Here is a 21,658-nt window from a genome sequence, read left to right as displayed (position 1 = left end):
ATGTGCACAGCATAATTGAGACCAAAACCACCCCAAAAGATAACTGGGATTACACCAGGTCAGTACCCACCAAATAAGTCTGGTATATATGCTTGAATTGGAAGTGCTAATTGCACCTTGCTGGTCAGGATGAATTATATGTTAAATCTGATGGATGGTAAGATTTGCCATTCTTTTTTTAAAAATTTTTGTTTATTTATTTATTTGAGAGTAACACAGAGAAGGAGAGAGAGAGAGAGAGAGAGAGAGAGAGAGAGAGAGAGAGAGAGGAGAGAGAGAGAGTGAGTGCACAAATGGGCACGCCAGAGCTTCCAGCCTCTGTAAATGAACTCTAGATGTGTGCGCCCCCTTGTACATCTGGCTAACGTGGGTCCTGGGGAATTGAGCCTCGAACTGGGGTCCTTAGGATTCACAGGCAAGTGCTTAAGCACTAAGTCATCTCTCCAGCCCAGATTTGCCATTCTTAAATAAGTTATTATATATTATATTTTATATATAATATTTTGGGCTTTTCATTTGTTGCTTCCAGATTTATAGTGCCTTTGTTTGCTCTTCTGTTTTTCATTAGGAAAGGGTTTCACTTGGTCAGAAGCTGTATTGGAACCCTCAACAGACCAGAAATCTTAGCCTCCTAGTTGATAGGATTAAGGGTGTGGGGAAACACACAGCCTAAGGGATTGTGACTTTGTTAGAGGATCTGGCTACATAATACCTACTCTTGCATAAATAATCTGTGCAGATTTTCATTGAATGTGTACATTGGTTAAATGTTAGAACCTGCCTAGATTTTGTTCCACTCAGCCTACTTGAATACTCTCATAGGAGGCAAACCCAACATCTAGGGTCACTTTTGTAGTTACTCTGAGAGTCTTAAGAGCCATACCTAGAAACTTAAGCTCCTACCCTGAAGATATATAACATCTGATTGATTGATGCATCTAACAATACTGCAGAGAAGTTAAAATCTGAGCATTAAATTAATCCAAGATATATATATATATATATATATATATATATATATAATAATGCAAGCAACACAAAAAATCAAGACAATATAAATCTACCAAAAAGCATTAATGAATCAGAAATGACCTCCAGTGAGACTGATTTAGAGGAAATGCTTGAGAAAGGTTTCAAAAGACTGATTATAAATATGTTTATAGAAGTCAAAGAGGAAATAAAAGGAATGAAAGAAGAAATCAAAGGAGTCAAAGAAGATGCAGGGAACCAATTTAATAAAATAGGAAGTCAATACAAGACATAAAAAAGGAAATAGAAATAATAAAGAAAAACTAGTCAAAATTACTAGCAATGAAGAACACAGTCAATGAAACAAAACAACAATAACAACAACAGCAACAAAAACTGTAGAATATCTTACTGGTAGAATGGATGAGGAAGAGGACAGAATATCTGTCCTAGAAGACCAGGTGGCAGATATAATACAGTCCCACAAAGAGAAATACAAACTAATAGGAAAATATGAATGGGAATTTCAAGATATTTGGGACACTATGAAAAGATCAAACATAAGAATACAAGGTATAGGGAGACTTCTGGTTAAGATGGCAGCGTAGGTACCACGCCAAAGCAGCCTAGGGGGGAAAAAGACCACAAAAACTCAGCAAAATACACACTTTTACTAAAAAGTGAGGTATATAGGAAATTAAAGGGGCAGCAGAGAAGTAGAAGATATCCAGAGCATCCAGAGCCTGCACAGGCCGGCAAAAGTGGCCCCAGCAGCTCCACCAACTGCAGCAGTGGTGGTGGCGCACCAGAAAGCTGCCAGGCTCTGTTTGAGCTGCAGGAAAAGCCAGGTGCAGGGAGCATCCACTCATACCGGAGCTCTCCACAACTCAAGAAACGTGAAGGGAGAACGGCAGTGAGCAACGGAGGAGCAGACCATGAGGTAGAAGAACAGTGAGAGAACTAGAGCAGCTGCGGCTCCCTCTTCCCCACTGCCTGAGCCCAGCTACAGTGAACAGAGCAGCGGTCCCGGGACCTGGCCACACCAACTTGAGCCGACAGCAGGACCCAGGCAGGAGCACAGTCTGGCAGCAACATCAGCGGCCCTGGCACTGGTAACAGCGGCCCCAGCAGCAGCAGATCCAGTAGCAGCAGCGGCAATGGACCCAGCGGCAGCAGCTTCAGCAGAAGCGGTGGATCCAGCAGTGGCAGCTACAGCAGCAGCAGCAGAGGTGCAGCAGTGGTGGACCCAGCAGCAGCAGCTTCAGCAGCAGTGGCGACAGATCCAGCAGTGGCAGCTTTAGCAGCAGCAGTTCCAGCAGTGGGGGTGTTGATCTGCAGGGCCACACTTGCCAGGCTTGGTTTACCCCGCAGGAAAAGCCAGTGCCCAGCTCCAGAAATCAGTACAGCAGCCCGATGACCCAGGCAGCAACTTGACTAAGACCAAAATCATCCAAGGTAACTGGGATTGCACCAGAGATGGGTCCCACTTGGTCACAAGCTGACTTGGATCCCTCAACAGACCAGAAATCTTACCTCTTTGTTGATAGAGGATCTGGTTGTTATAATAACTACTCTTGCATACACACTGGGGGCTGTTTTTGATTGAATGTGTACAGTGTTTACTTAACTTTTAGAATCTACCTGTATTTTATTCCACTAAGCCTAATTGAATACTCCCATAGCAGGGTAACTCAACCTAGGAACACCTTTGTAGATACTCCGAGTCTTAAGAGCCTCACCTAACACCTTAAGCTCCTACCCTGAAAATATATAACATCAAATCAATTGATACAGCTAAGAATACCCAGCTAGCTAGAAAATCCAAGCATTAACTTAATCCAAGATGCAAAAATATATACATTATAACACAAGAAACACTAAAAAGCAAGATGATATAAATCCACCTAAAAGTATTAATGCATCAGAAATGACCTCCAGTGAGAATGAGTTAGAGGAAATGCCTAAGAAAGATTTCAAAAGAATGATTGTAAATATGTTCAAAGAAGTCAAAGAACAAATCAAAGGAATCAAAGAGGAAATCAATGGAATCAAAGAAGATGCAGGACACCAACTTCATGAAGTAAAGAAGGCAATTCAAGACATAAATAAGGAAATAGAAATAATAAAGAAAAACCAGTCAGAATTACTAGCAATGAAGAACACAGTTAATGAAATAAAAATCTCTGTAGAAAATCTTGCCAATAGAATGGATGAAGGAGAGGACAGAATATCTAAGCTAGAAGACCAGGTGGCAGATCTAATACAGTCCAACAAAGAGCAAGACAAACTTATAGAAAAGTATGAGTGGGAATTTCAAGATATTTGGGACTCTATGAAAAGATCAAATATAAGAATTCAGGGCATAGGGCTGGAGAGATGGCTTAGTGGTTAAGCGCTTGCCTATGAAGCCTAAGGACCCCGGTTCGAGGCTCGGTTCCCCAGGTCCCACGGTAGCCAGATGCACAAGGTGGCGCACGCGTCTGGAGTTCGTTTGCAGAGGCTGGAAGCCCTGGCGCGCCCATTCTCTCCCTCTATCTGTCTTTCTCTCTGTGTCTGTCGCTCTCAAATAAAAAAAAAACAAAACAAACAAACAAAAAAAAAAACAGAATTCAGGGCATAGTAGAAGGAGAAGAATTCCACTCCAAAGGCATAGTAGGCATCTTCAACAAAATCATAGAAGAAAATTTCCCCAAATTTGGGAAAAAGGTGCCAATGCAAATACAGGAAGCCTTTAGAACCCCAGCTAGACAAAACCTGGAAAGAACCTCTCCTCACCATATTATAATCAAACTTCCAAACACACAAACCAAAGAAAAAGTATTGAAAGCAGTTAGAAAGAAAAATCAAGTTACCTACAAAGGCAAGCCCATCAGGATTACAGCAGATTATTCAACACAAACTTTAAAAGCCAGAAGGGCTTGGAGTGATATATTCTAAGTTCTGAAAGATAACAACTTTCAAACAAGGTTACTTTATCCTACAAAGCTACCCATTCAAATAGATGGAGAAATAAGGACATTCCATGACAAAAGCAGGTTAAAGGAGTATTTGAAGACAAAACCAACTCTACAGAAAGTACTTGATAGAATCCTCCATGCTGAAGAAAAGGAAAAGCACACATAAAAGGAACCTAGCCAAAACAAGCAATACTCAAAGCCCAGGCCCAGAAGGATTCACCGCTGAATTTTACCAGACCTTCAAGGAAGAGCTAACACCATTGCTTCTTAAGCTTTTCCAGGAAATAGAAAAAGAGGGAGTTCTACCAAACTCCTTCTATGAGGCCAGCATCACCCTGATACCAAAACCAGGCAAAGATAGAACAAAAAAAGAAAATTACAGACCAACCTCCCTTATGAACATAGATGCAAAAATTCACAACAAAATATTGGCAAACAGAATACAGGAGTATATCAAAAAGATCATTCACCCTGACCAAGTAGGCTTTATCCCAGAGATGCAGGGATGGTTCAATATATGCAAATCTAATAATGTAATATATTATATAAATGGGTTTAAAGACAAAAATCACATGATCATCTCCTTAGATGCAGAGAAAGCATTTGACAAAATCCAACATCCCTTCATGATAAAAGTCCTACAGAGACTGGGAATAGAAGGAATATATCTCAACATAATAAAGGCTATTTATGACAAACCTACAGCCAACATAATACTAAATGTAGAAAAACTGGAAGCTTTTCCACTAAAATCAGGAACAACACAAAGGTGACCAATTGTCCCCACTTTTATTTAATATAGTACTGGAAGTCTTAGCCATAGCCATAAGGCAAGAGATACACATAAAAGTGATGCAAATTGGAAAGCAAAGATAAACTTATCATTATTTACAGATGACATGATGCTATACATAGAAACTACCTAGAAACTCTATTAGCAAACTATTAGAGCTGATCAAAACCTACAGCCATGTAGCAGGATACAAAATAAACACACAGAAATCAGTAGATTTCCTATATGCTAACAACAAACATATAGAGGATGAAATCAGAGAATAACTCCTATTCATAATTGCATCAAAAATAATAAATAAATAAATAAATAAGTAAATGAAGTACCTTGAAATAAACCTAACCAAAGAAGTGAAGGATCTCTACAATTAAAACTTTAAAACACTCAAACGAGAAATTGGAGGACACTAGGAAATGGAAAGACATTCCTTGTTCTTGGATCAAAAGAATCAATATTATGAAAATGGAAATCTTACCAAAGTAATATATACATTTAATGTAATCCCAATCAAAATTCCAATGGCATTCTTCATGGAAATAGAAAAAAATAATCCAAAAATTCATTTGGAAGCACAAGAAAACCTTGAATATTTAAGACAATTTTGAGAAACAAAAATAAGGCTGGTGGTATCACCATACCTGATTTTAACCTATACTACCCATAGTAACAAAAATAGCATGGTGTTGGCACAAAAATAGATATGTGGGTTAATGGAACAGAATAGAGCACCCAGATGTAAGTTTGGGTAGCTACAGCCATCTAATATTCAACAAAAATGCCAAAACTACTCACTGGGGGAAAAAACAGCCTCTTCAGCAAATGGTGCTGGGAAAACTGGATGTACATATGCAGAAGGATAAAAATAGATCCTTATCTCTCTCCATGTACAAGAATTAAGTCCAAATGAAGCGTAGACTTTAATATCAGACCTGAAACTAAAACTGCTAGAGGAAAAATTAGGGCAAACCTTCAACATATTGTTCTTGGCAAAGACTTTTTGAATAAAACCCCCATTTCTCAGTCAGTAAAACCACAGATTAATCACTGGGACTTCAAGAATTCAAAAAACTTTGGTACAACAAAAGACCCTGTGAATAGTGCAAAGAGGCAACCTATCAAATGGGAGAAAATCTTTTCCACCTCTACATCTAATAGAGGATTAATATCTAGGATATAGAAAGAACTCAAAAAGGTAATTATTAAGAAATCAAACAACCCAATTAAAAATGGGTTATGGACCTAAACAGAGAGTTCACAAAAAATGAAAGACAGATGACATATAAATTTCTAAAATAACTTCTACTTCCAGTTATCAAGGTAATGCAGATTAAAACTACATTGTGATTTTATCTCACTAATGTCAGATTGACTACCATCATGACAACAAATGACCACAAATGCTCCCAAGGAGTCAGAAAAGGAAGGACCCTTCTACATTGTTGGTGGGAATACAATCTGGTCCAGCCATTGTGGAAATCAGTGGGGAGGTTCCTGAGACAGCTAAAAATAGATCTATCATATGACTCACCTATACCACTCCTAGGCATACACCTAAGGGCTCATCTTACTTCCTTAGAGATACTTGCTCAAGCATGTGTATTGCTGCTCTATTCACAATAGCTAGGAAATGGAACCATCCTAGATGTCACTCAACTGATGTGTGGATAATGAAGATGTGCCACATTTACACAATAGAGTTCTACTCAGCAGTAAAGAAAAATTAAGTTATGAAATTTGCAGGAAAATGGATGGGTTTGGAAAGGAATATACTAAGTGAGGTAACCCAGGCCCAGAAAGTCAAATGTCACATGTTCTCTCTCATATGTGGATCCTAGCTACAAATGATTGGACTTCTGTGTGAGTAGGAATAAAACTCAGTAGCAGAGACCAGTAAGGTAGAAAGAAGATATAAAGGAAAGGAGGGGGCTTACTAGGATTGTGTGTATGTATGTGTGGTGGTTTGATTCAGGTGTCCCCCATAAACTTAGGTGTCCTGAATGCTAGGTTCCCAGCTGATGGAGATTTTGGAATTAATGCCTCATGGAGGGAGTGTATTGTTGGGGGTGGGATTATGGGTGTCATAGCCAGTTTCCCCAGGCCAGTGTTTGGCACACTCTCCTGTTGCTGTTGTCCACCTGATGTTGGCCTGGGGGTGATGTCCAACCTCTGCTCATGCCATTGTTTTTCCCTGCCATCGTGGAGCTTCCCCTCAAGCATTTAAGCCAAAATAAACCTCTTTTTGCCACAAGCTGTTCTTGGTTGGGTGATTTATACCAATAATGTGAACTTGACTGCAACAGTAAAGTGGTACCAAGAAGTGGGTTTGTTACTAGATACCTGACTGTGTGGCTTTGGCCTTTTCAGGAGAAATTTGAAAGGATTTGAAACCTTGGCCTAAGAGATGCCTTGCTGTGCTATAGGTAAAGCTTGATGGACTACTCTGGTCAGAATCAAAAGATCTGAACTCAGTAAGAACTCTAGACTGTGAGATTTGGCTCAGGAGGGTGAGCAACAGCTTTGTTTGGATTGGGCTGGAGGCAAGTTTTTTGAAGAGCTTACTGGTATGCCTATGTCTTGAGAAGTTGTGCAGGGTTACTCTGTGTAGAAATGAACTGGTGTGAGCAGAAGGATATGGCACAGAAAGAAAAATTTTTGGGTAAACTGCTGCCTGTTCACCTGCAAATTGTTTGAGAAATTACAACCATTGAGATTGAGCCAGCTGGCCTGCACTGGGGTAACAGGAAGAATGTAGACTCTTTTGAATGGGTCTGAGTTCTCAATGAGTGACCTGTTCTTCAAAGTTTGCTTTGTTGTCCCCTGGATTAACATATTGGCACCCTACCTGGTATTGCGGAGCATAAAAAATGCAGGAAAGAGAGGGTCATTGAGTTTGCAACATGGTCTTGTGTTTTGGAAATGGTGATGGGCAGTGTGAAGCAGGTTTGCTGGATGCCTGCATGGAGACCCAGTGGAGCTGGGGTTGCAGTGGAGACCAATTGAAGATGCTGTGACCATGAGATGGCTGCTAAGGAGAGCTGCCAGCCCTGATGAAGTTTTCCAGTACTGTGAGTAGCCTAACTGGAGGGGTGGAATTGGAATGCCAGAGACTTGTTGGTTAGAATTATCAGTCTTTTAGATTCGTCACTGGATAGCATTGCTGGACTTGAAGCTACAGCATTTGATGTTTTCCCTGATTGCTTTAAATCATATATTGGCTGAATGTTTCTTTGCTATGCCCAATGCCATACTCTGTAGTGCAAATGTTTATTCTGTGCCATTATGGGTTTTCTGAGGATATTTTTTGGTGTTGTGGCTCAGTTAAAAGACCTTGGGTTATGGGGATGCATGAACATCCTTAGGATTGATAAAAATATGGGGACTTTTAAAGTTAGACTAAATGCATTGCATTTTACCTCATGGATGGTTATCAGCTTATGGGGGTCAGAGGCAGAATGTGGTGGTTTGGTTCAGGTGTTCCCCATAAACTTAGGTGTCCTGAATGAAACTTAGGTTCCCAGCTGATGGAGATTTCAGAATTAATGCCTCCTGGAGGGAACATATTGTTGGGGGCAGGATTATGGGTATTATAGTCAGTTTTCCAAAGCCAGTGATTGGCACACTCTCCTGTTGCTGTTGTCCACCTGATGTTGGCCAGGGGGTGATGTCCACCCTCTGCTCATGCCATCATGGAGCTTCCGCTCGACCCTGTAAGCCAAAATAAACCTCTTTTTCCCAGAAGCTGCTCTTGGTTGGGTGATATCTACCAGCAACGCAAACCTGACTGCAACAATAAGAAAGTAGAAGAACAGATTAATGGGGATGAAAATGCCTTAGTGAGATCAGGTGAAGAGATTAAGTAAGGAAAGTTAGAGGGAAGGCCAATCAAAATCTAAGAGGATATAAATAAGTCATATGGAAACCCACTTTTTTGGACAACAGAACTCACAGAAGCCTAGATTGTTACCAGAAAATTTTCAGTAACTGGGATGGGATACCTTCCAGTGAGTTGTTGGCCAGGGATGTCCCTGATGCCCCCCCAAACATTAAAGGCCATTGCTGAGGCCCTTGGTTTCCCACCGGGAATAGATGGTAAGACCCTATTTCTGAAGACTCCACATACTTGGGCTGCAAGGTCACTGAGAAATCCTGCTGGAGCTGAGCTGAGCTGATAACCTCCTCCATGTAGACCAGCTGCTAGAAAGCTAGAAAAAGCTAGGCTGCATGCAATTCAATGGGAGAGAGAGAAATCCCAAGTGAAGATACTCCACAGTGTACTCTGTAAGCCTTATATTTGGCCATCCCAGCCAAATGAGCTAATGGGTACAATGGGGGGGAAAAACCAGTGGCCCTCCAACTTGACTCGAGGCCAGTTCCATGGGTTGAAAATACATCCCTGATACTGAAAGCCAAAACAGGCATAGTCGTGAGCCCTAGGGGTGTAATGTCTGATACTGTCTGGCTAAATGTATATACTATGCTCACCAAACAGCCCAGTAAGCACTTCTCTTAATGTTCATACCTATATATTAATGGTACTCTCACTTTTGGCTATAGAATCTTCTCTTTTCAGATGGCAGTGACCTTGGCAGGGCTCAGAAGGCACCATGACTGAGAAGTTGTGACAGAGGAGTGCTCAACACTAAGTATCTCAATCACACCTTCCAAGGCTCAGGGTCCACTGTGGAAGAGGTGTCAGAAAAAAAATGTAATAGCCAAAGGAACAGTAGGAATCCTTACATCATGCATCTTCAGATGCAAAAATGGCCTGGGTATCCATTACCTCAATGTGCCTGACATTACCTACACAAGACCATCATAATAGGAGGAAAAGATGATGGCATCAAAACAAAAGAGAGACTGATTGAGAGGGGTAGGGGCTATGATGGAGAGTGGAGTTTCAAAGGAGAAAGTGCGGGGGGAGGGAGGGAATTACTATGGGATATTGTTTACAATTGTGGAAGTTGTCAATAAAAAAATGAGTGGCTTGTGAATATATTAAAACATGATGAAACCTCAACTTAGATAAGGACTTAAAATATAAACATTGCTGTCTTCTCATATGATTTTATACTCTCAAGCTTTTCTTCCACTTTCTTCTTTTCTCATTTTTTGTCTTCTTTTTTTATTATTTTATCTCAATTTCTCCTTTGTCATTCATCTTTTACATCGTCTTCATTCATGGTTTCTTAATATGAAGAAGCCTTGTATGGACATCATGTGTTGGTACTTTATTTCCCTACTCCTTGCCCCTATTCCACTGAGAGATTGCCTAAGCACGATTGCTGGTGTTCACCATAGAGTTGTGAGTAATGAGTTGTGAATACAGCAGTCAGCTATTGTGAGGGGATAATGGCTCTGAATATTCCTTCCCACCCTGTGGCTCTTGCAATCTTTTCACCCCCTCCTCTGCAAAATTCCCTGAGCTCTGGTGAGGCTGTGAGATTTTATGTCTACTTGTCTACTGTAGTGTGGAGCTCTCAGCAGCTTCAGGATTTCTGCTTTGGAACGTTTTCAGTATTCTCTGTGTCTGTCTCTATCACCCTGGCACAGGCTGTCAGGCTCACCATGAAAGCAGCGCTCTTGCTCATCTCACCAATTCCTCTGTGGTTTCACCTGGGCCCTAGCCACTGTGTGAGGGGTGGTCCATTTCCTGCCAGGGAGTCAGCTATCTATTGTTGTCTTTTTGGTATATTTTGGTTGTTTTAGGTTTTTCATTGTCTCCTGAAAAAGAAAAGAAAATTCTCCAATAGAGAGTGAGATCAGCATAGGTTACAGGAGAAAATCATTGTTAGTTTAGAGAGATTTTGGTAGGTATATCCTCTTTTTTCACTAGCTTTTCACTGTAGTCCATGACCGAGGTCTCCATAGGATTCTGACTTGGTTCTTAGTCCCAGCAAAGCATTCCTTTCCATTGCGTGGGTCTCTTAGCCAATCAGAAAGCCACTGGCTACCCACCAAGGCTAGGTGCCATCATTGCACAGGTGTTTACATCTTGTCAGGCCAGTTGCTTTCATATAGCACTGTTCCCTGCTTGATCACAATGTTGTTAGCTATTTTCCCCCAGCAGCTCACATTGGACTTTCCAGCACTACACAGGCAGATCATCTGGAAAGTGGCTTCCTCCCAGATTCTAGCCAGATCTCTCAATGTTCTGTGTCAGCAGCACCTGGTGTCTTCAGACAGGTAATCAAGTGCTTTAACAGAAGCCTGTCTTGTTTAGGGGACCTCTTATGTCTTTCTGATCAATAGCTCAATGTGGGTTGTAACCATTTTTTGTACTGAGAATTAGTTACAACCATCAAATGTTAGGCTTCATCCTATCCTCTCCAGAGCCCTTCTTAACAAAATATCCCTTTATGCTTTTATTAAGGGTTATATATGTTAGTCTACTATCCAGGAGGAAAGTTTGTAGCAATTAATTTTGGGTTTAGTTTTGCATCTATCTCCTCCACCTTCACATTACCCTCTTCCCAAACACTTCCATCCTTAGTATGTGTTTTTCAAGTTGTCTCTCTCTCAGGTATGCCTACGACTCATTCTGTTCATGTTAGGAAACACAGATGAAGGAGATGATGAGGCATTTATCTTTCTGTGATATGTGAGTTCACTTAGTATAATCTGTTCCATGTCTGTCCATTTTCTTAAAAATTTTATTGTATTATTTTTCCTTCCTGCTGAGTAGAATTCCATTGTGTGTATGTAACACATCTTCATTATCCATTTGTCAAATGATGGGCATCTGAGTTGATTATAGTTATTAGCTATTGTGAACTTAGCAGCTATAAACATGGCTGAGCAAATGGCTCTGCAGTGAACAGTGGAGCCTTTAGTGTAGATGCCCAGTAGAGGAATGGCTGGGTCAGTTGGTAGCTCTATTTTCATCTTTTACATGAGTCTACATATTGATTTCCATTGTGGTTGTACAAGTTTGCACTTCCACCAACATTTATCCTCGTCAACATTTATCGTCATTTATTTTTGAATGATTGCCATCCTGGTTGGAACTAAGGTGGAATTTTATGTTTGTTTTAATTTGCATTTCCATGATGGTTAAGGATGTTGGACACTACCTTTTTTTAAAAAATATTTTTATTTAATTATTTGCAAGCAGAGATAGAGGAGAGAAAGAGAGAGAGAGAGATAGAATGAGTCTGCCAGGGCCTCCAGCCATCGCAAACTAACTCCAGAAGCATGCACTGCCTTGTGCATGTGGCTGCACATGGTGCTGGAGAATGGAGCCTGAGTCATAGGTGTTTCAGGCAGGAGTCTTAACCACCGAATGCTTCTCCCGCCTGATTGAACATTGTCTTAAGTGAGTATTAGCCATTTGTATTTCTTCCTTTCAGAATTCCTTATTCAGTTCCCTGCCCCATTTTTTTTAGTGTGTTGTTTGGTTTTTGTTCTGCTTAGCTTTTAGAGATTTTTGTAGATCCTAGATATTAGTCCTCTGCAGTGGTGTAGCGGGTGAAGACTTTCTCCCATTCTGTGGGTAGTCTGTTGGCTCTGTTTATGGTATGGTTGTCATACAAAATGGTTTTAGCTTCATGAGATCCCACTTCTGAGTCTTTCCCCACTCCTATGTCATGGCAATTTCCCTCTTTTTTTTTCCTAGTCACTTAAGAGTTTCAGGTCTTATATTGAGGTCTTTCATCCATTTAAGGTTGGTTTTGATTTTTGTTGAAAGGAATGTGTCTAGTTTCATTTTGCTACATGTGGTTATCCAATTTGTCCAGCACCATTTTTTAAATTTTTTGTTGTTTTTTTAATTTTTATTTTTTTGTTTTCATTTTTTTTCTCCAGCACCATTTTTGAAGATACTGTCTTTTCTCCAGTGGATCTTATTGACTCCTTTGTCAAAGATCAAGTAGCTCTAATTACTTGAAATAAGGGTCAGGTCATCAATTCTGTTACATTAGTCTATATGTTTCTTTCTATGCCAATACTATGTTGTTTTTGTTATTATGGTTTTGTAGTATTGCTTTAGTTTAAGTATGGTGAAACCTCCAGAGGTGTTTCTTTTGCTGAGTATATTTTTGGATATCCATAGCATTCTTCTATTCCATATGAATTTGCGTCTCTCATATCCTTGGTTTGAGCAAATGGCTCTGCAGTGAACAGTGGAGCCTTTAGTGTAGATGCCCAGTAGAGGAATGGCTGGGTCAGTTGGTAGCTCTATTTTCATCTTTTACATGAGCCTACATATTGATTTCCATTGTGGTTGTACAAGTTTGCACTTCCACCAACATTTATCCTCGTCAACATCCAAGCTATTTAATTTTTGTAGTTATTGAAAATTGGGCATCCACATTGATTTCTTTCTCTGTAAATTTTTCTTTTGTGTATAGAAGGGCTACTGAATTTTGTGTGTTAATATTGTATCCTGCCACGTCACTGAAGGAATTTATAACCTTTAGAAGTTTTATGGTCTTTCTGGTCATGTATGTATAGGATTATGTCATCTGCAAATGGGGCTAAGTTTGGCTTCTTCATAGAGCTGCTTTTTATCATGAAAAGTTTTCCTTTCACTATATTACGAGTGCTCCATTACAAGCTCTTCTGGCTTTTAGGGTTTCCATTGAAAATCTAAGGTAATTCTGATGGGGTTGACTTTATATTTTATGAATTATTTATCTCTTGCTGCTTTCAGCACAATCTTTCTTTGTTTTCATTGTTTAGAGTTTTAATTATGATGTGCCTTGGAGAATTTCTTCTTTTGTCCAGTTTGTTTGGTGTTCTGTGAACTTCTATAGTGGTTGGGTCTCTCTTCAGAGGATGGAAATATTTTCTTCAATAATTTTGCTGAATATGTTCTCCATTCATGCCTGAATTTTTCCCTTTCTGGTATGCCCGTGATCTGATGTTTGTTTGTTTTAGAATATCTCACAATTCTCTCATATTCTGTTTGCACTATTGTTTGAGGTTATCAAAGTTTTTGGACTCCCAAATATTTATATATTTATATATATTTTGGTTTTTCAAGGTAGGGTCTCACTCTAGCCCAGGCTGGCCTGCAATTCACTATGTAGTCTCAGACTGGCCTCGAACTCATGGAGATCCTCCTACCTCTGCCTCCTGAATGCTGGGATTAAAGGTATGTGCCACCACGCCTGGGAAATTTTTTTTGATGCTACATTTTTACCTATAGTTTATAATTTTTAAATTTTATTTTATATATCATAACAGGTTATATACTTTTATACCCTTGTCCCAACACCTGTTATCCTGGGGGCCCTCCTTGGAGGGTTTATATAACCACTGTGGAGTCATGAATACCTCAGTCTGTCCCTACTGGGAAGCGGGAGCCAGGCCTCAGGGAATTCCTACCCATTCTCTGACTCTCACAGGCTTTTGTCTCCTCTCCCACCATGTTCCCTGAGCCATGGCAGGCCTGTTGGCAGTTTGACTTAGTGGTGGTTCTTTGCAGTATCTGGATTTCTGTTTAAATAGGTTTTGATTGATCATAGTGTCTGTCCCATCACTCTGGGGCTGGTTGTCAGGCTAACAGTAAGAATAGTGTTCATGATGTCTCATCCTCTGCAATTTCTCCTGGGCCTGAAGATGTGATAGAGGTTGCAAGTCTCAAGGTGGACAGTTGGTTACCTACTTGTCTTATTAAGGAATCAAGGTTCACCACCATGTTCTCTGTCATCCATAAAATAAAACAGATTCTCTAACCAAGCATGAGATCAGTTTGGTTTATAAGGGGCACACAAAGCACAAATTTGTTTAGGGAATTTTTGTTGTGCCAGCCCTATCTTTCCTTTTCTTTTTTTTTCTTTCTTTTTTTTTTTTAGTTTTAGGTTTTTCCGAGGTTGGGTCTCATGCTAGCTCATGCTGATCTGGAATTCACTATGTAGTCTCAGGGTGGCCTTAAATTCTCAGTGATCCTCCTACCTCTGCTTCCTGAGTGTTGAGATTAAAGACGTGTGCCACCACATCCAGCCCAACCCTATCTTTTCTGACCACGGGATTCTGACTTGGTTTTCAGTACCAGTTATGAGTCTTCTCCCACTGAGCAGGCCTCATGTCCAATCAGAACAAGAGTTACCTGTGGAGGCTGCATGCCACTATTACACAAGTAATAATTCTTGTACTGTGGGTAATGTGGTTGATTGCACAGTCTGCAGGTTTCACTGCTTATTCATGCAGTTGGTGGCCATTTTCTTCCAGCAGCTCCTATAATGCTTTCCACTACTTTAGTGGCTAGCCAGGAAGGAGATAGTTTCTCTTTTAGTTCCAGCATGGCATTCCAATGTCTTGTGACCACAGCCTGTGGTGTCTTCAGCAGTAAGATCATGTTACCTTTTACCTATGGAGGTAATCAAGTGTTTTGGCAATGGTCTATATTGTTTTGGGGATCTTATGGTTCTCACTGGCCAACAGCTCACTGTAGTAGTAACTCAGTTCTGGGCCTGGGATTTATAGGCCAGAATCTGTGGTGGTAAGGTTTTTTCTACCTTTTTTCTATCTTCTGTCCAGACTGTTCCCCTTCTCCATTTATTGGTGGTTATATCTTGTAGTATGCTAGTCAGAAAGAGGGTGAAGTTGGTTGGGGAACAGAAGAAATGGTGGGGTGGGAAAGGTTTGGAGGGCTTGGAGGCATAGGGAGTGTGGAGCGTGGGCAGGGACTTATACAAAAATTAAGACAGCATTTAAGCTATATTTTATTGTGCATTATCAAGACATATAGCATGGTGTCCTTAGATTTATGGGGTTAAAGGTTTACTTACAATCATGAAACAAGTTAACTTACCCATCATCTCACATAGTTACCCACTGTTAACTAGTTTTTATGATAAGAGCAGACAAAAGTTTTCAATCCAACAGGAATCCCATATATCACATAATTGTATTTCCTATAGAGCTCATGTTATACATGAGCTCTCTATATTTGTCACAGTAGTCAAGGCACAGAAAAACTTGTGCCCGTTGTCACTTGCTATGACATGGTTGAGCATGAAGGAGACTATTATAACTAAAATAATGATATAGGAAGAAAAATTTAAAAGGTCATGAAGAATGAGCAAGCCTGTAGTTATAAACTACATATTGCTTAATATTTGCAGGCTAAAATGATAGAATTTAAGTAAATGGCAACAGTAGTACTGGTCCTAGAGATGTTAAAGGGAATGGGTATTGTAGGCTATGAGAAATGAAAGTTACCACAGCTTGGGAAAGCCAGCCAGATACCTATTAAAAAGTTCTTTTTTTAGTTACTTTTTCATCGTGGTGAAAATGTATGTGGCAGAAATAACTGAAGAGAGAAAATATGTTTTTCACTTATGGTTTCAGGACATTATGGTGGAAAAGACAACACTGCTGACCAGCTCAGTTCATGGCAGCTGGAGTGTGTCATGAAGGTTGCTCAATCACAGCATGAAGCTATGCAGTGGATTAAAGAGTAAAAGTAGTAATGAGCAAGGCAAGAGCTGGGGGCCTTAAAAGGTGGGTTTCTAGTAACCTACTCCTGGCAGCTAGACCCCAGCTCCTCAAAGCTATCCAGACTTCTACAATAATGCCACTGCTGGGGAACAGATGTTGAAAACATAAGCTTGTAGGAGACATTTCCAACTCAAACCATAACAACTCCTTTATTTGGGAAGTCAGGCATTTTGAGTTTTGAGCTGGTATAGTTAGTAATAGTCCAATAGGGTGGCACTACAGGACAAGGCCAGGAGAACACAAACACGTCACACTGGCAGGTAAGCTGTGTGTGAGCCACATTAAAGCCTCTGATGTTGATAGTGATTTACAAGGGAAATATGTAAGAATGGATTTGTGCTGTAGAATCATTACTCTGCCAGAAGAATAAAAAATGAAATAGACTAGGAGAATTTTCCAGATGGGAGGGTATGGAGGCATGAACTGACAGACGTTAGATCAAACACAGGGTATATACCATGGGACGATGAAAGATGGAACAGGCGGGGCTAGTCCACAACAATAGATATGTCTGGCTTGAATAACGGGTAAAGATGCCATTCATTGAAATATAAAACACTGAATAATAGCTCATTGACTGCATGGAAGAAAGGAAGATGAGTTTAATTACAGATTCAGGCACACAAATCATTTGAGGTGTGTGTGTGTGTGTGTGTGTGTGTGTGTGTGTGTGTGTATACACCCTCATGTGTGAGCACACCTAAGCACAGAAAGAAGTGCATACTTCAGGTTTATGTTTAGAAGACAATAAATAAATGATTCCTGATTTCACAGGAGTGAAGAAAAACCCTATGAGAAAGTATAAGCTGGGCTGGAGAGATGGCTTAGTGGTTAAGAGCTTGCCTGTGAAGCCTAAGGACCCTGGTTCGAGGCTTGATTCCCCAGGACCCACGTTAGCCAGATGCACAAGGGGGCACATGCATCTGGAATTCGTCTGCAGTTGCTGGAAGCCCTGGCACGCCCATTCTCTCTCTCTCTGCCTCTTTCTCTATCTGTTGCTCTCAAATAAATAAATAAAAATAAACAGCAAAAAAAAAGAAAGTATAAGCTGAGTGGAAAAAGGGACATAACATGGAACAAACAAGATTTAAAAGAGAAGAGAAAAGAGGTAGAGAGGGTGTTAATCTATCTTCCATGGTCATACATCAAGTTATGAAGGAGAAATAATTCTGAAAAGGGAGTGAAGCACAGAATCGATCATGTAGAGTGCTCAATGGCAGGGAAACATCAGTTTCTTCTCCCATCAGTCTTGAATGCTCACACCTTCTCTCTCTCTTTCCCTGTGTGTGTGTGTGTGTGTGTGTGTGTGTACACAGGAATATTTACTTCACTAACATTGAAGAAATATGCACAGATCAATCCTCGATCCCTCATCTTCGGTCTTTGCACTCACATTCCCATGTGGTTTGGTAAAGGCTTATGTGCCAACTATCTCTTTTGCAGTTACATTGCAGACCTGATGACAGCTGGGCATATATATATATACATACATATACATATTTCTCCCATTTTCTGTACCTGTCCTTTGCCTTAAAACATTTTTGCATATGTATATGTGTGTTGTGTATGGGCATGTGCGTATATGTGTCCATAAGTGTGAGTGCATATATGGATACAGGTGTGTGTGTGTGTGCGCATGCCTGTGGATGCCAGAGGGTGATGTTGAGTGTCTTCCTCAATTGCTCTCAATTTTGAATGTTTTTTCTTTTGTACCTGTGTGTCTGTAGTATGTGTGCTATGGTGTGTATGTATATATATGCACGTCTGTACAGAGATGGATGCTCCTTGCCTGTGCACACACCTGAAGAGGCTAGAGGAGGATGTCAGGTACCTTTCCTTACTGCTGTCAGCATTATTTCCTACCTGAACCCAGAGAGGCCATTTTCATTCAGATTGGCTGGCAGGCAAGCTCTAATGATTCTTTTGTTTCCATTCTTCTGTCTCCACCCTGCATAAGACTGGCTATGTCTAGCTTTATTTTTTATGAGTGGTAGGGTCAACCTTGGGCCCACTGAGGCCCTCACATTTATGTGGCATGTGCTGTCAGCCAATGAGCCCATGTGTGTGTGAATGTGTGTGCCCCATGCCAGTGCGTGGGAAGGCCAGTGGAAAATGCTGGGTGTCTTTCTCTAATTGCTCATCTGTAACATATGTCCTCAAGAAGGGTCTGTCTGTTCCTTAGTCTGGAACTTCTCTCCATCAGCCAACCTCAGTGATTCTTCTCTGTGGACTGGGGTTACAAGTGTGCCTGGCCATCCCCTCCTTTCCACTTGGGTTCTGTAACATATAACTTAGTTGTCTTTCCCATAAAGGCCCTCATGTTTAAGCGGCAAATGCTCTGAACCGGGGAGTCATCTCCCCAGTCTTCGGTTTGTAATTTGCTGATGCCATCTCTCACTTTAACCCAGAGCATACCAATTGTCTAGTCTAGCTAGCCAATTTGCCTTAAAGCATCCCCTGTCTCTAACCCCTGAGCACTGGGGATAAAGGTCAGCTAATCTACCCACCTGGCTTTTATGTGGGGGCTGTGGCTATAAAATCCAGACCTTTTCTATTTTGAGGTAGGGTCTCTCTTTAGCCCAGGCTAACATTGAACTTAATATGTAGTCTCAGCATTTATCGTACCAATAACTGTGGGCTAACTCCACAATGCACGACCCATTTACATCAACAAGGAGGGCCCAATGGGAGGGGGTAGATCATGGATGAGCCTAAACAGTGGTACCAAACTGCCTGTATTTGCTGAAAGAAAACTAATACATTAAATTTACAAACAAAATATGTAGTGTCAGGGTGGCCTCTAACTCACTGCAATCCTCCCGCCTCTGCCTCTCAAGTGCTGGCATTAAAGGTGTGCACTAGTACACCTGGATGAATTCCAGTAGTTATAGCAAGTGCTTTATCCACTGACCCATCTCCATGGTTGAATTTCTTTCAGTAGATAGTATGATCATAAAGGTTCAAATTGGTTAAACATGGTATGTGCAGGGCAATAAACGTCCATGCTCAGCTATCTACAGACATGGTGCAATTACTCAAGTTAAATATTTTCTAAAGGCCTTTTTCTGAAAGAGAAAATTATCTGCCTGAAGAGTCATTTGTTAGAGCCTCAGCTAGTGACTGAGTGTAGCCAGTCAGGAAAAGCAAACTGGAGAGCAGCACACAGAGAACAGGAAGACTGTGTGAACTCTCTTGTCTTACATGCTTGACCTCTGCATACTAACGCCCGGTGATTGTTCCTCTCCTGGGATGAAATGCCACCATTCCCAGTGAATGAAGTTTTATGTTCGCTTTGGATTGCTTGTCTTTTTATATCTCCTTTGGGTCAGCCAGGAACGGAGGCCTTTCAGTGTGGCAATGGAGTCTCCTTGCCTCCAGATCACGTGTGTGACTTCACAGACCAGTGTGGGGACAACAGCGATGAGCAGCAATGTGAGTGTCATTCTTCTTTCTCCGATTTGCACTCCCTGTAATTCTTACACCACAGCTTTAAGAAACTTCTCGGCTCCTCTTAAAGCCCTTGGCTTTTAGTGAAAATCACATATTAAAGATGGCCATGCATAAAATTTCTTTACTAAATATCTAATCACTAAGATTTTTAACTGAATGCAATGAATTTCAACATGGATATTTTCATTGATAGAGAGATAGTGATAAGCAGAAACAAAGCTTTCATGTCATATTAGTGAAGCAATCTCACAAGAACTCATTAATGCGGCTGTGCAATGCGATGGTAGACCTTACAAGCTGAAGTATGAATTTGATACGGAAATATATGAAATGAATCATAGTTTGAATGGATAGTTTTTATTTTCACTTATGCGACATTATAGAGGCCAACTGGACACAGAGGTCAGTACTGTCTTGTTGTTTTGATTTTGGTGAAAATAACACAAGGTTTGGAGTGTGGCACTCTCATCTGCCCCCTGGGAGAAATGTTCTCTTTACATAATTCTGGCGATACTGAACCTCCCTTCATTGTACGTGGTCATCAGATGAGAGACATCAACTCTCACAGGTGGAACCTATTTACTGGAATAGCATTAATGAGCACGAAGCAGTTTATCAGAGGAATATCCAGTGGCAAGTGGTCTGTGTGTCTGTGCTTTGCATTGTGACATGAACGTCTTGACAGGACAGTATTTCAGCAACGGAGGACAGTGACATTCTCCCACAGCTTCACTTTTTGTAAATGACATTTTCATAAGACTATTACAGATTCAATGTGATTATAGTTAATTATAAGATAATTTAATCAAATCATGAAGCTATTGATTCAATTAATTATTTGGAGTTACTACTAACTATTATTGTGAGTCACTTTATTTAGTCTTGTTTTTTTTTTATTCAGACATAATATGTAAGTGTTTATAGAATTCTTAATTTTTTTCTGTGCAAAAAAAAGCTCCATGTATTTAATGTCATTCTTGTTTGGTTTCTTTTTACATAGTCACTATAGCAAAATAAGGAAAAAAAATGGTGATTTTTTTGTTGTTGTTCTCTGCAGAATGAAACATCCCAGTTTGGGGTGGCTATCATGTGGTTAGTATTTAGTAAATTAAATACAGAGAATGGTTAAGGACAAGGATTCATTTGTATTTGTTCAGTTTTCTGTTAGGCTAAGTGTGGGCACACTGTTGTTTGCTTGCTCTGTCTGCGAAGGCCCTTCTGCAACTTGGTGAGCAGTGAAGAGGAATATTCAGTTGGTCTGACAGGAGTGCAAAGTCCCTTCCATTATTAATTTCTATGAAGCTTCCTTTAGAACTCTTGCTGTGACAACATGCATGGTCTTGCTTCAGGGAAAAGGTTAATGTGAAGAGGGAGGAAGGCGTTGAATGGAAAGGTCTTTGCTGCTTGAAACATTCTACTAACCCCACCTCAGAGGGGAGTGAAGGTGCAGGTGTATCGAGTGAACACTTTCATTTTAAATGTTATACTGGCAGGTCACTTTTTGGCTTTTCCACTTTCCATTTTCATTTTATGAGACATTTCCGCTTTGGTATTTTATTTAAAATGTGAGCAAGGGCCTGTACATAAAATTGAGTATCACTTTAAAATATGAGTTTCCTTTGCACATGGCACACAGGGGGTGCTGTGAAGGAGTGGTGATGGGTGGGCGGCTTTGTCCACGACTTGCTGTGATGCTAAACTCAGAGACTGACTTTTAAAATCATGATGGCATTGTAGCTACACTGAAAAATCAGTCTGTGACCCTTTAACATCCAAACGGTGTGACTTTTAGGGAAATGAAAATAAAAGACTTTGAGACTTTCCCTAACAAAATTGACATCATTACAGTTGGATTTCTGATGAAACTGAGCTATTCATAGGCTTTTGAAAAAGTTTCTTTCACATCATAAACTTGTTTTCTCTTGCTTGAGAGATGCCTTAGCTGTAAAGGCACTTGCCCATAATGCCTAAGGACCCAGGTTGAAATTCCCTAATACCCATACAAGTCACATGCACAAGGTTGTATATGCACCAGGGGTGACTGCAG

General features: G+C 40.5%; 1 protein-coding gene across 1 annotated transcript in view; it reads left to right on the top strand.

Moving 5' to 3' along the window:
* Positions 1 to 19,415: 19,415 nt before the first annotated feature.
* The window catches only part of Malrd1 (MAM and LDL receptor class A domain containing 1), a 771,085-nt gene continuing 768,842 nt past the window's right edge, over positions 19,416 to 21,658 (top strand). The window contains exon 1 of the mRNA XM_045134762.1: positions 19,416 to 19,593. Within this exon, the coding sequence (XP_044990697.1) occupies positions 19,416 to 19,593 (178 nt within the window). The remainder of the gene's footprint in view (positions 19,594 to 21,658) is intronic.

This window comes from Jaculus jaculus, chromosome 15, assembly GCF_020740685.1.
Source record: "Jaculus jaculus isolate mJacJac1 chromosome 15, mJacJac1.mat.Y.cur, whole genome shotgun sequence".
Taxonomy (NCBI): Eukaryota; Metazoa; Chordata; class Mammalia; order Rodentia; family Dipodidae; genus Jaculus; species Jaculus jaculus.
This window is presented reverse-complemented; position numbering and strand designations above follow the sequence as displayed.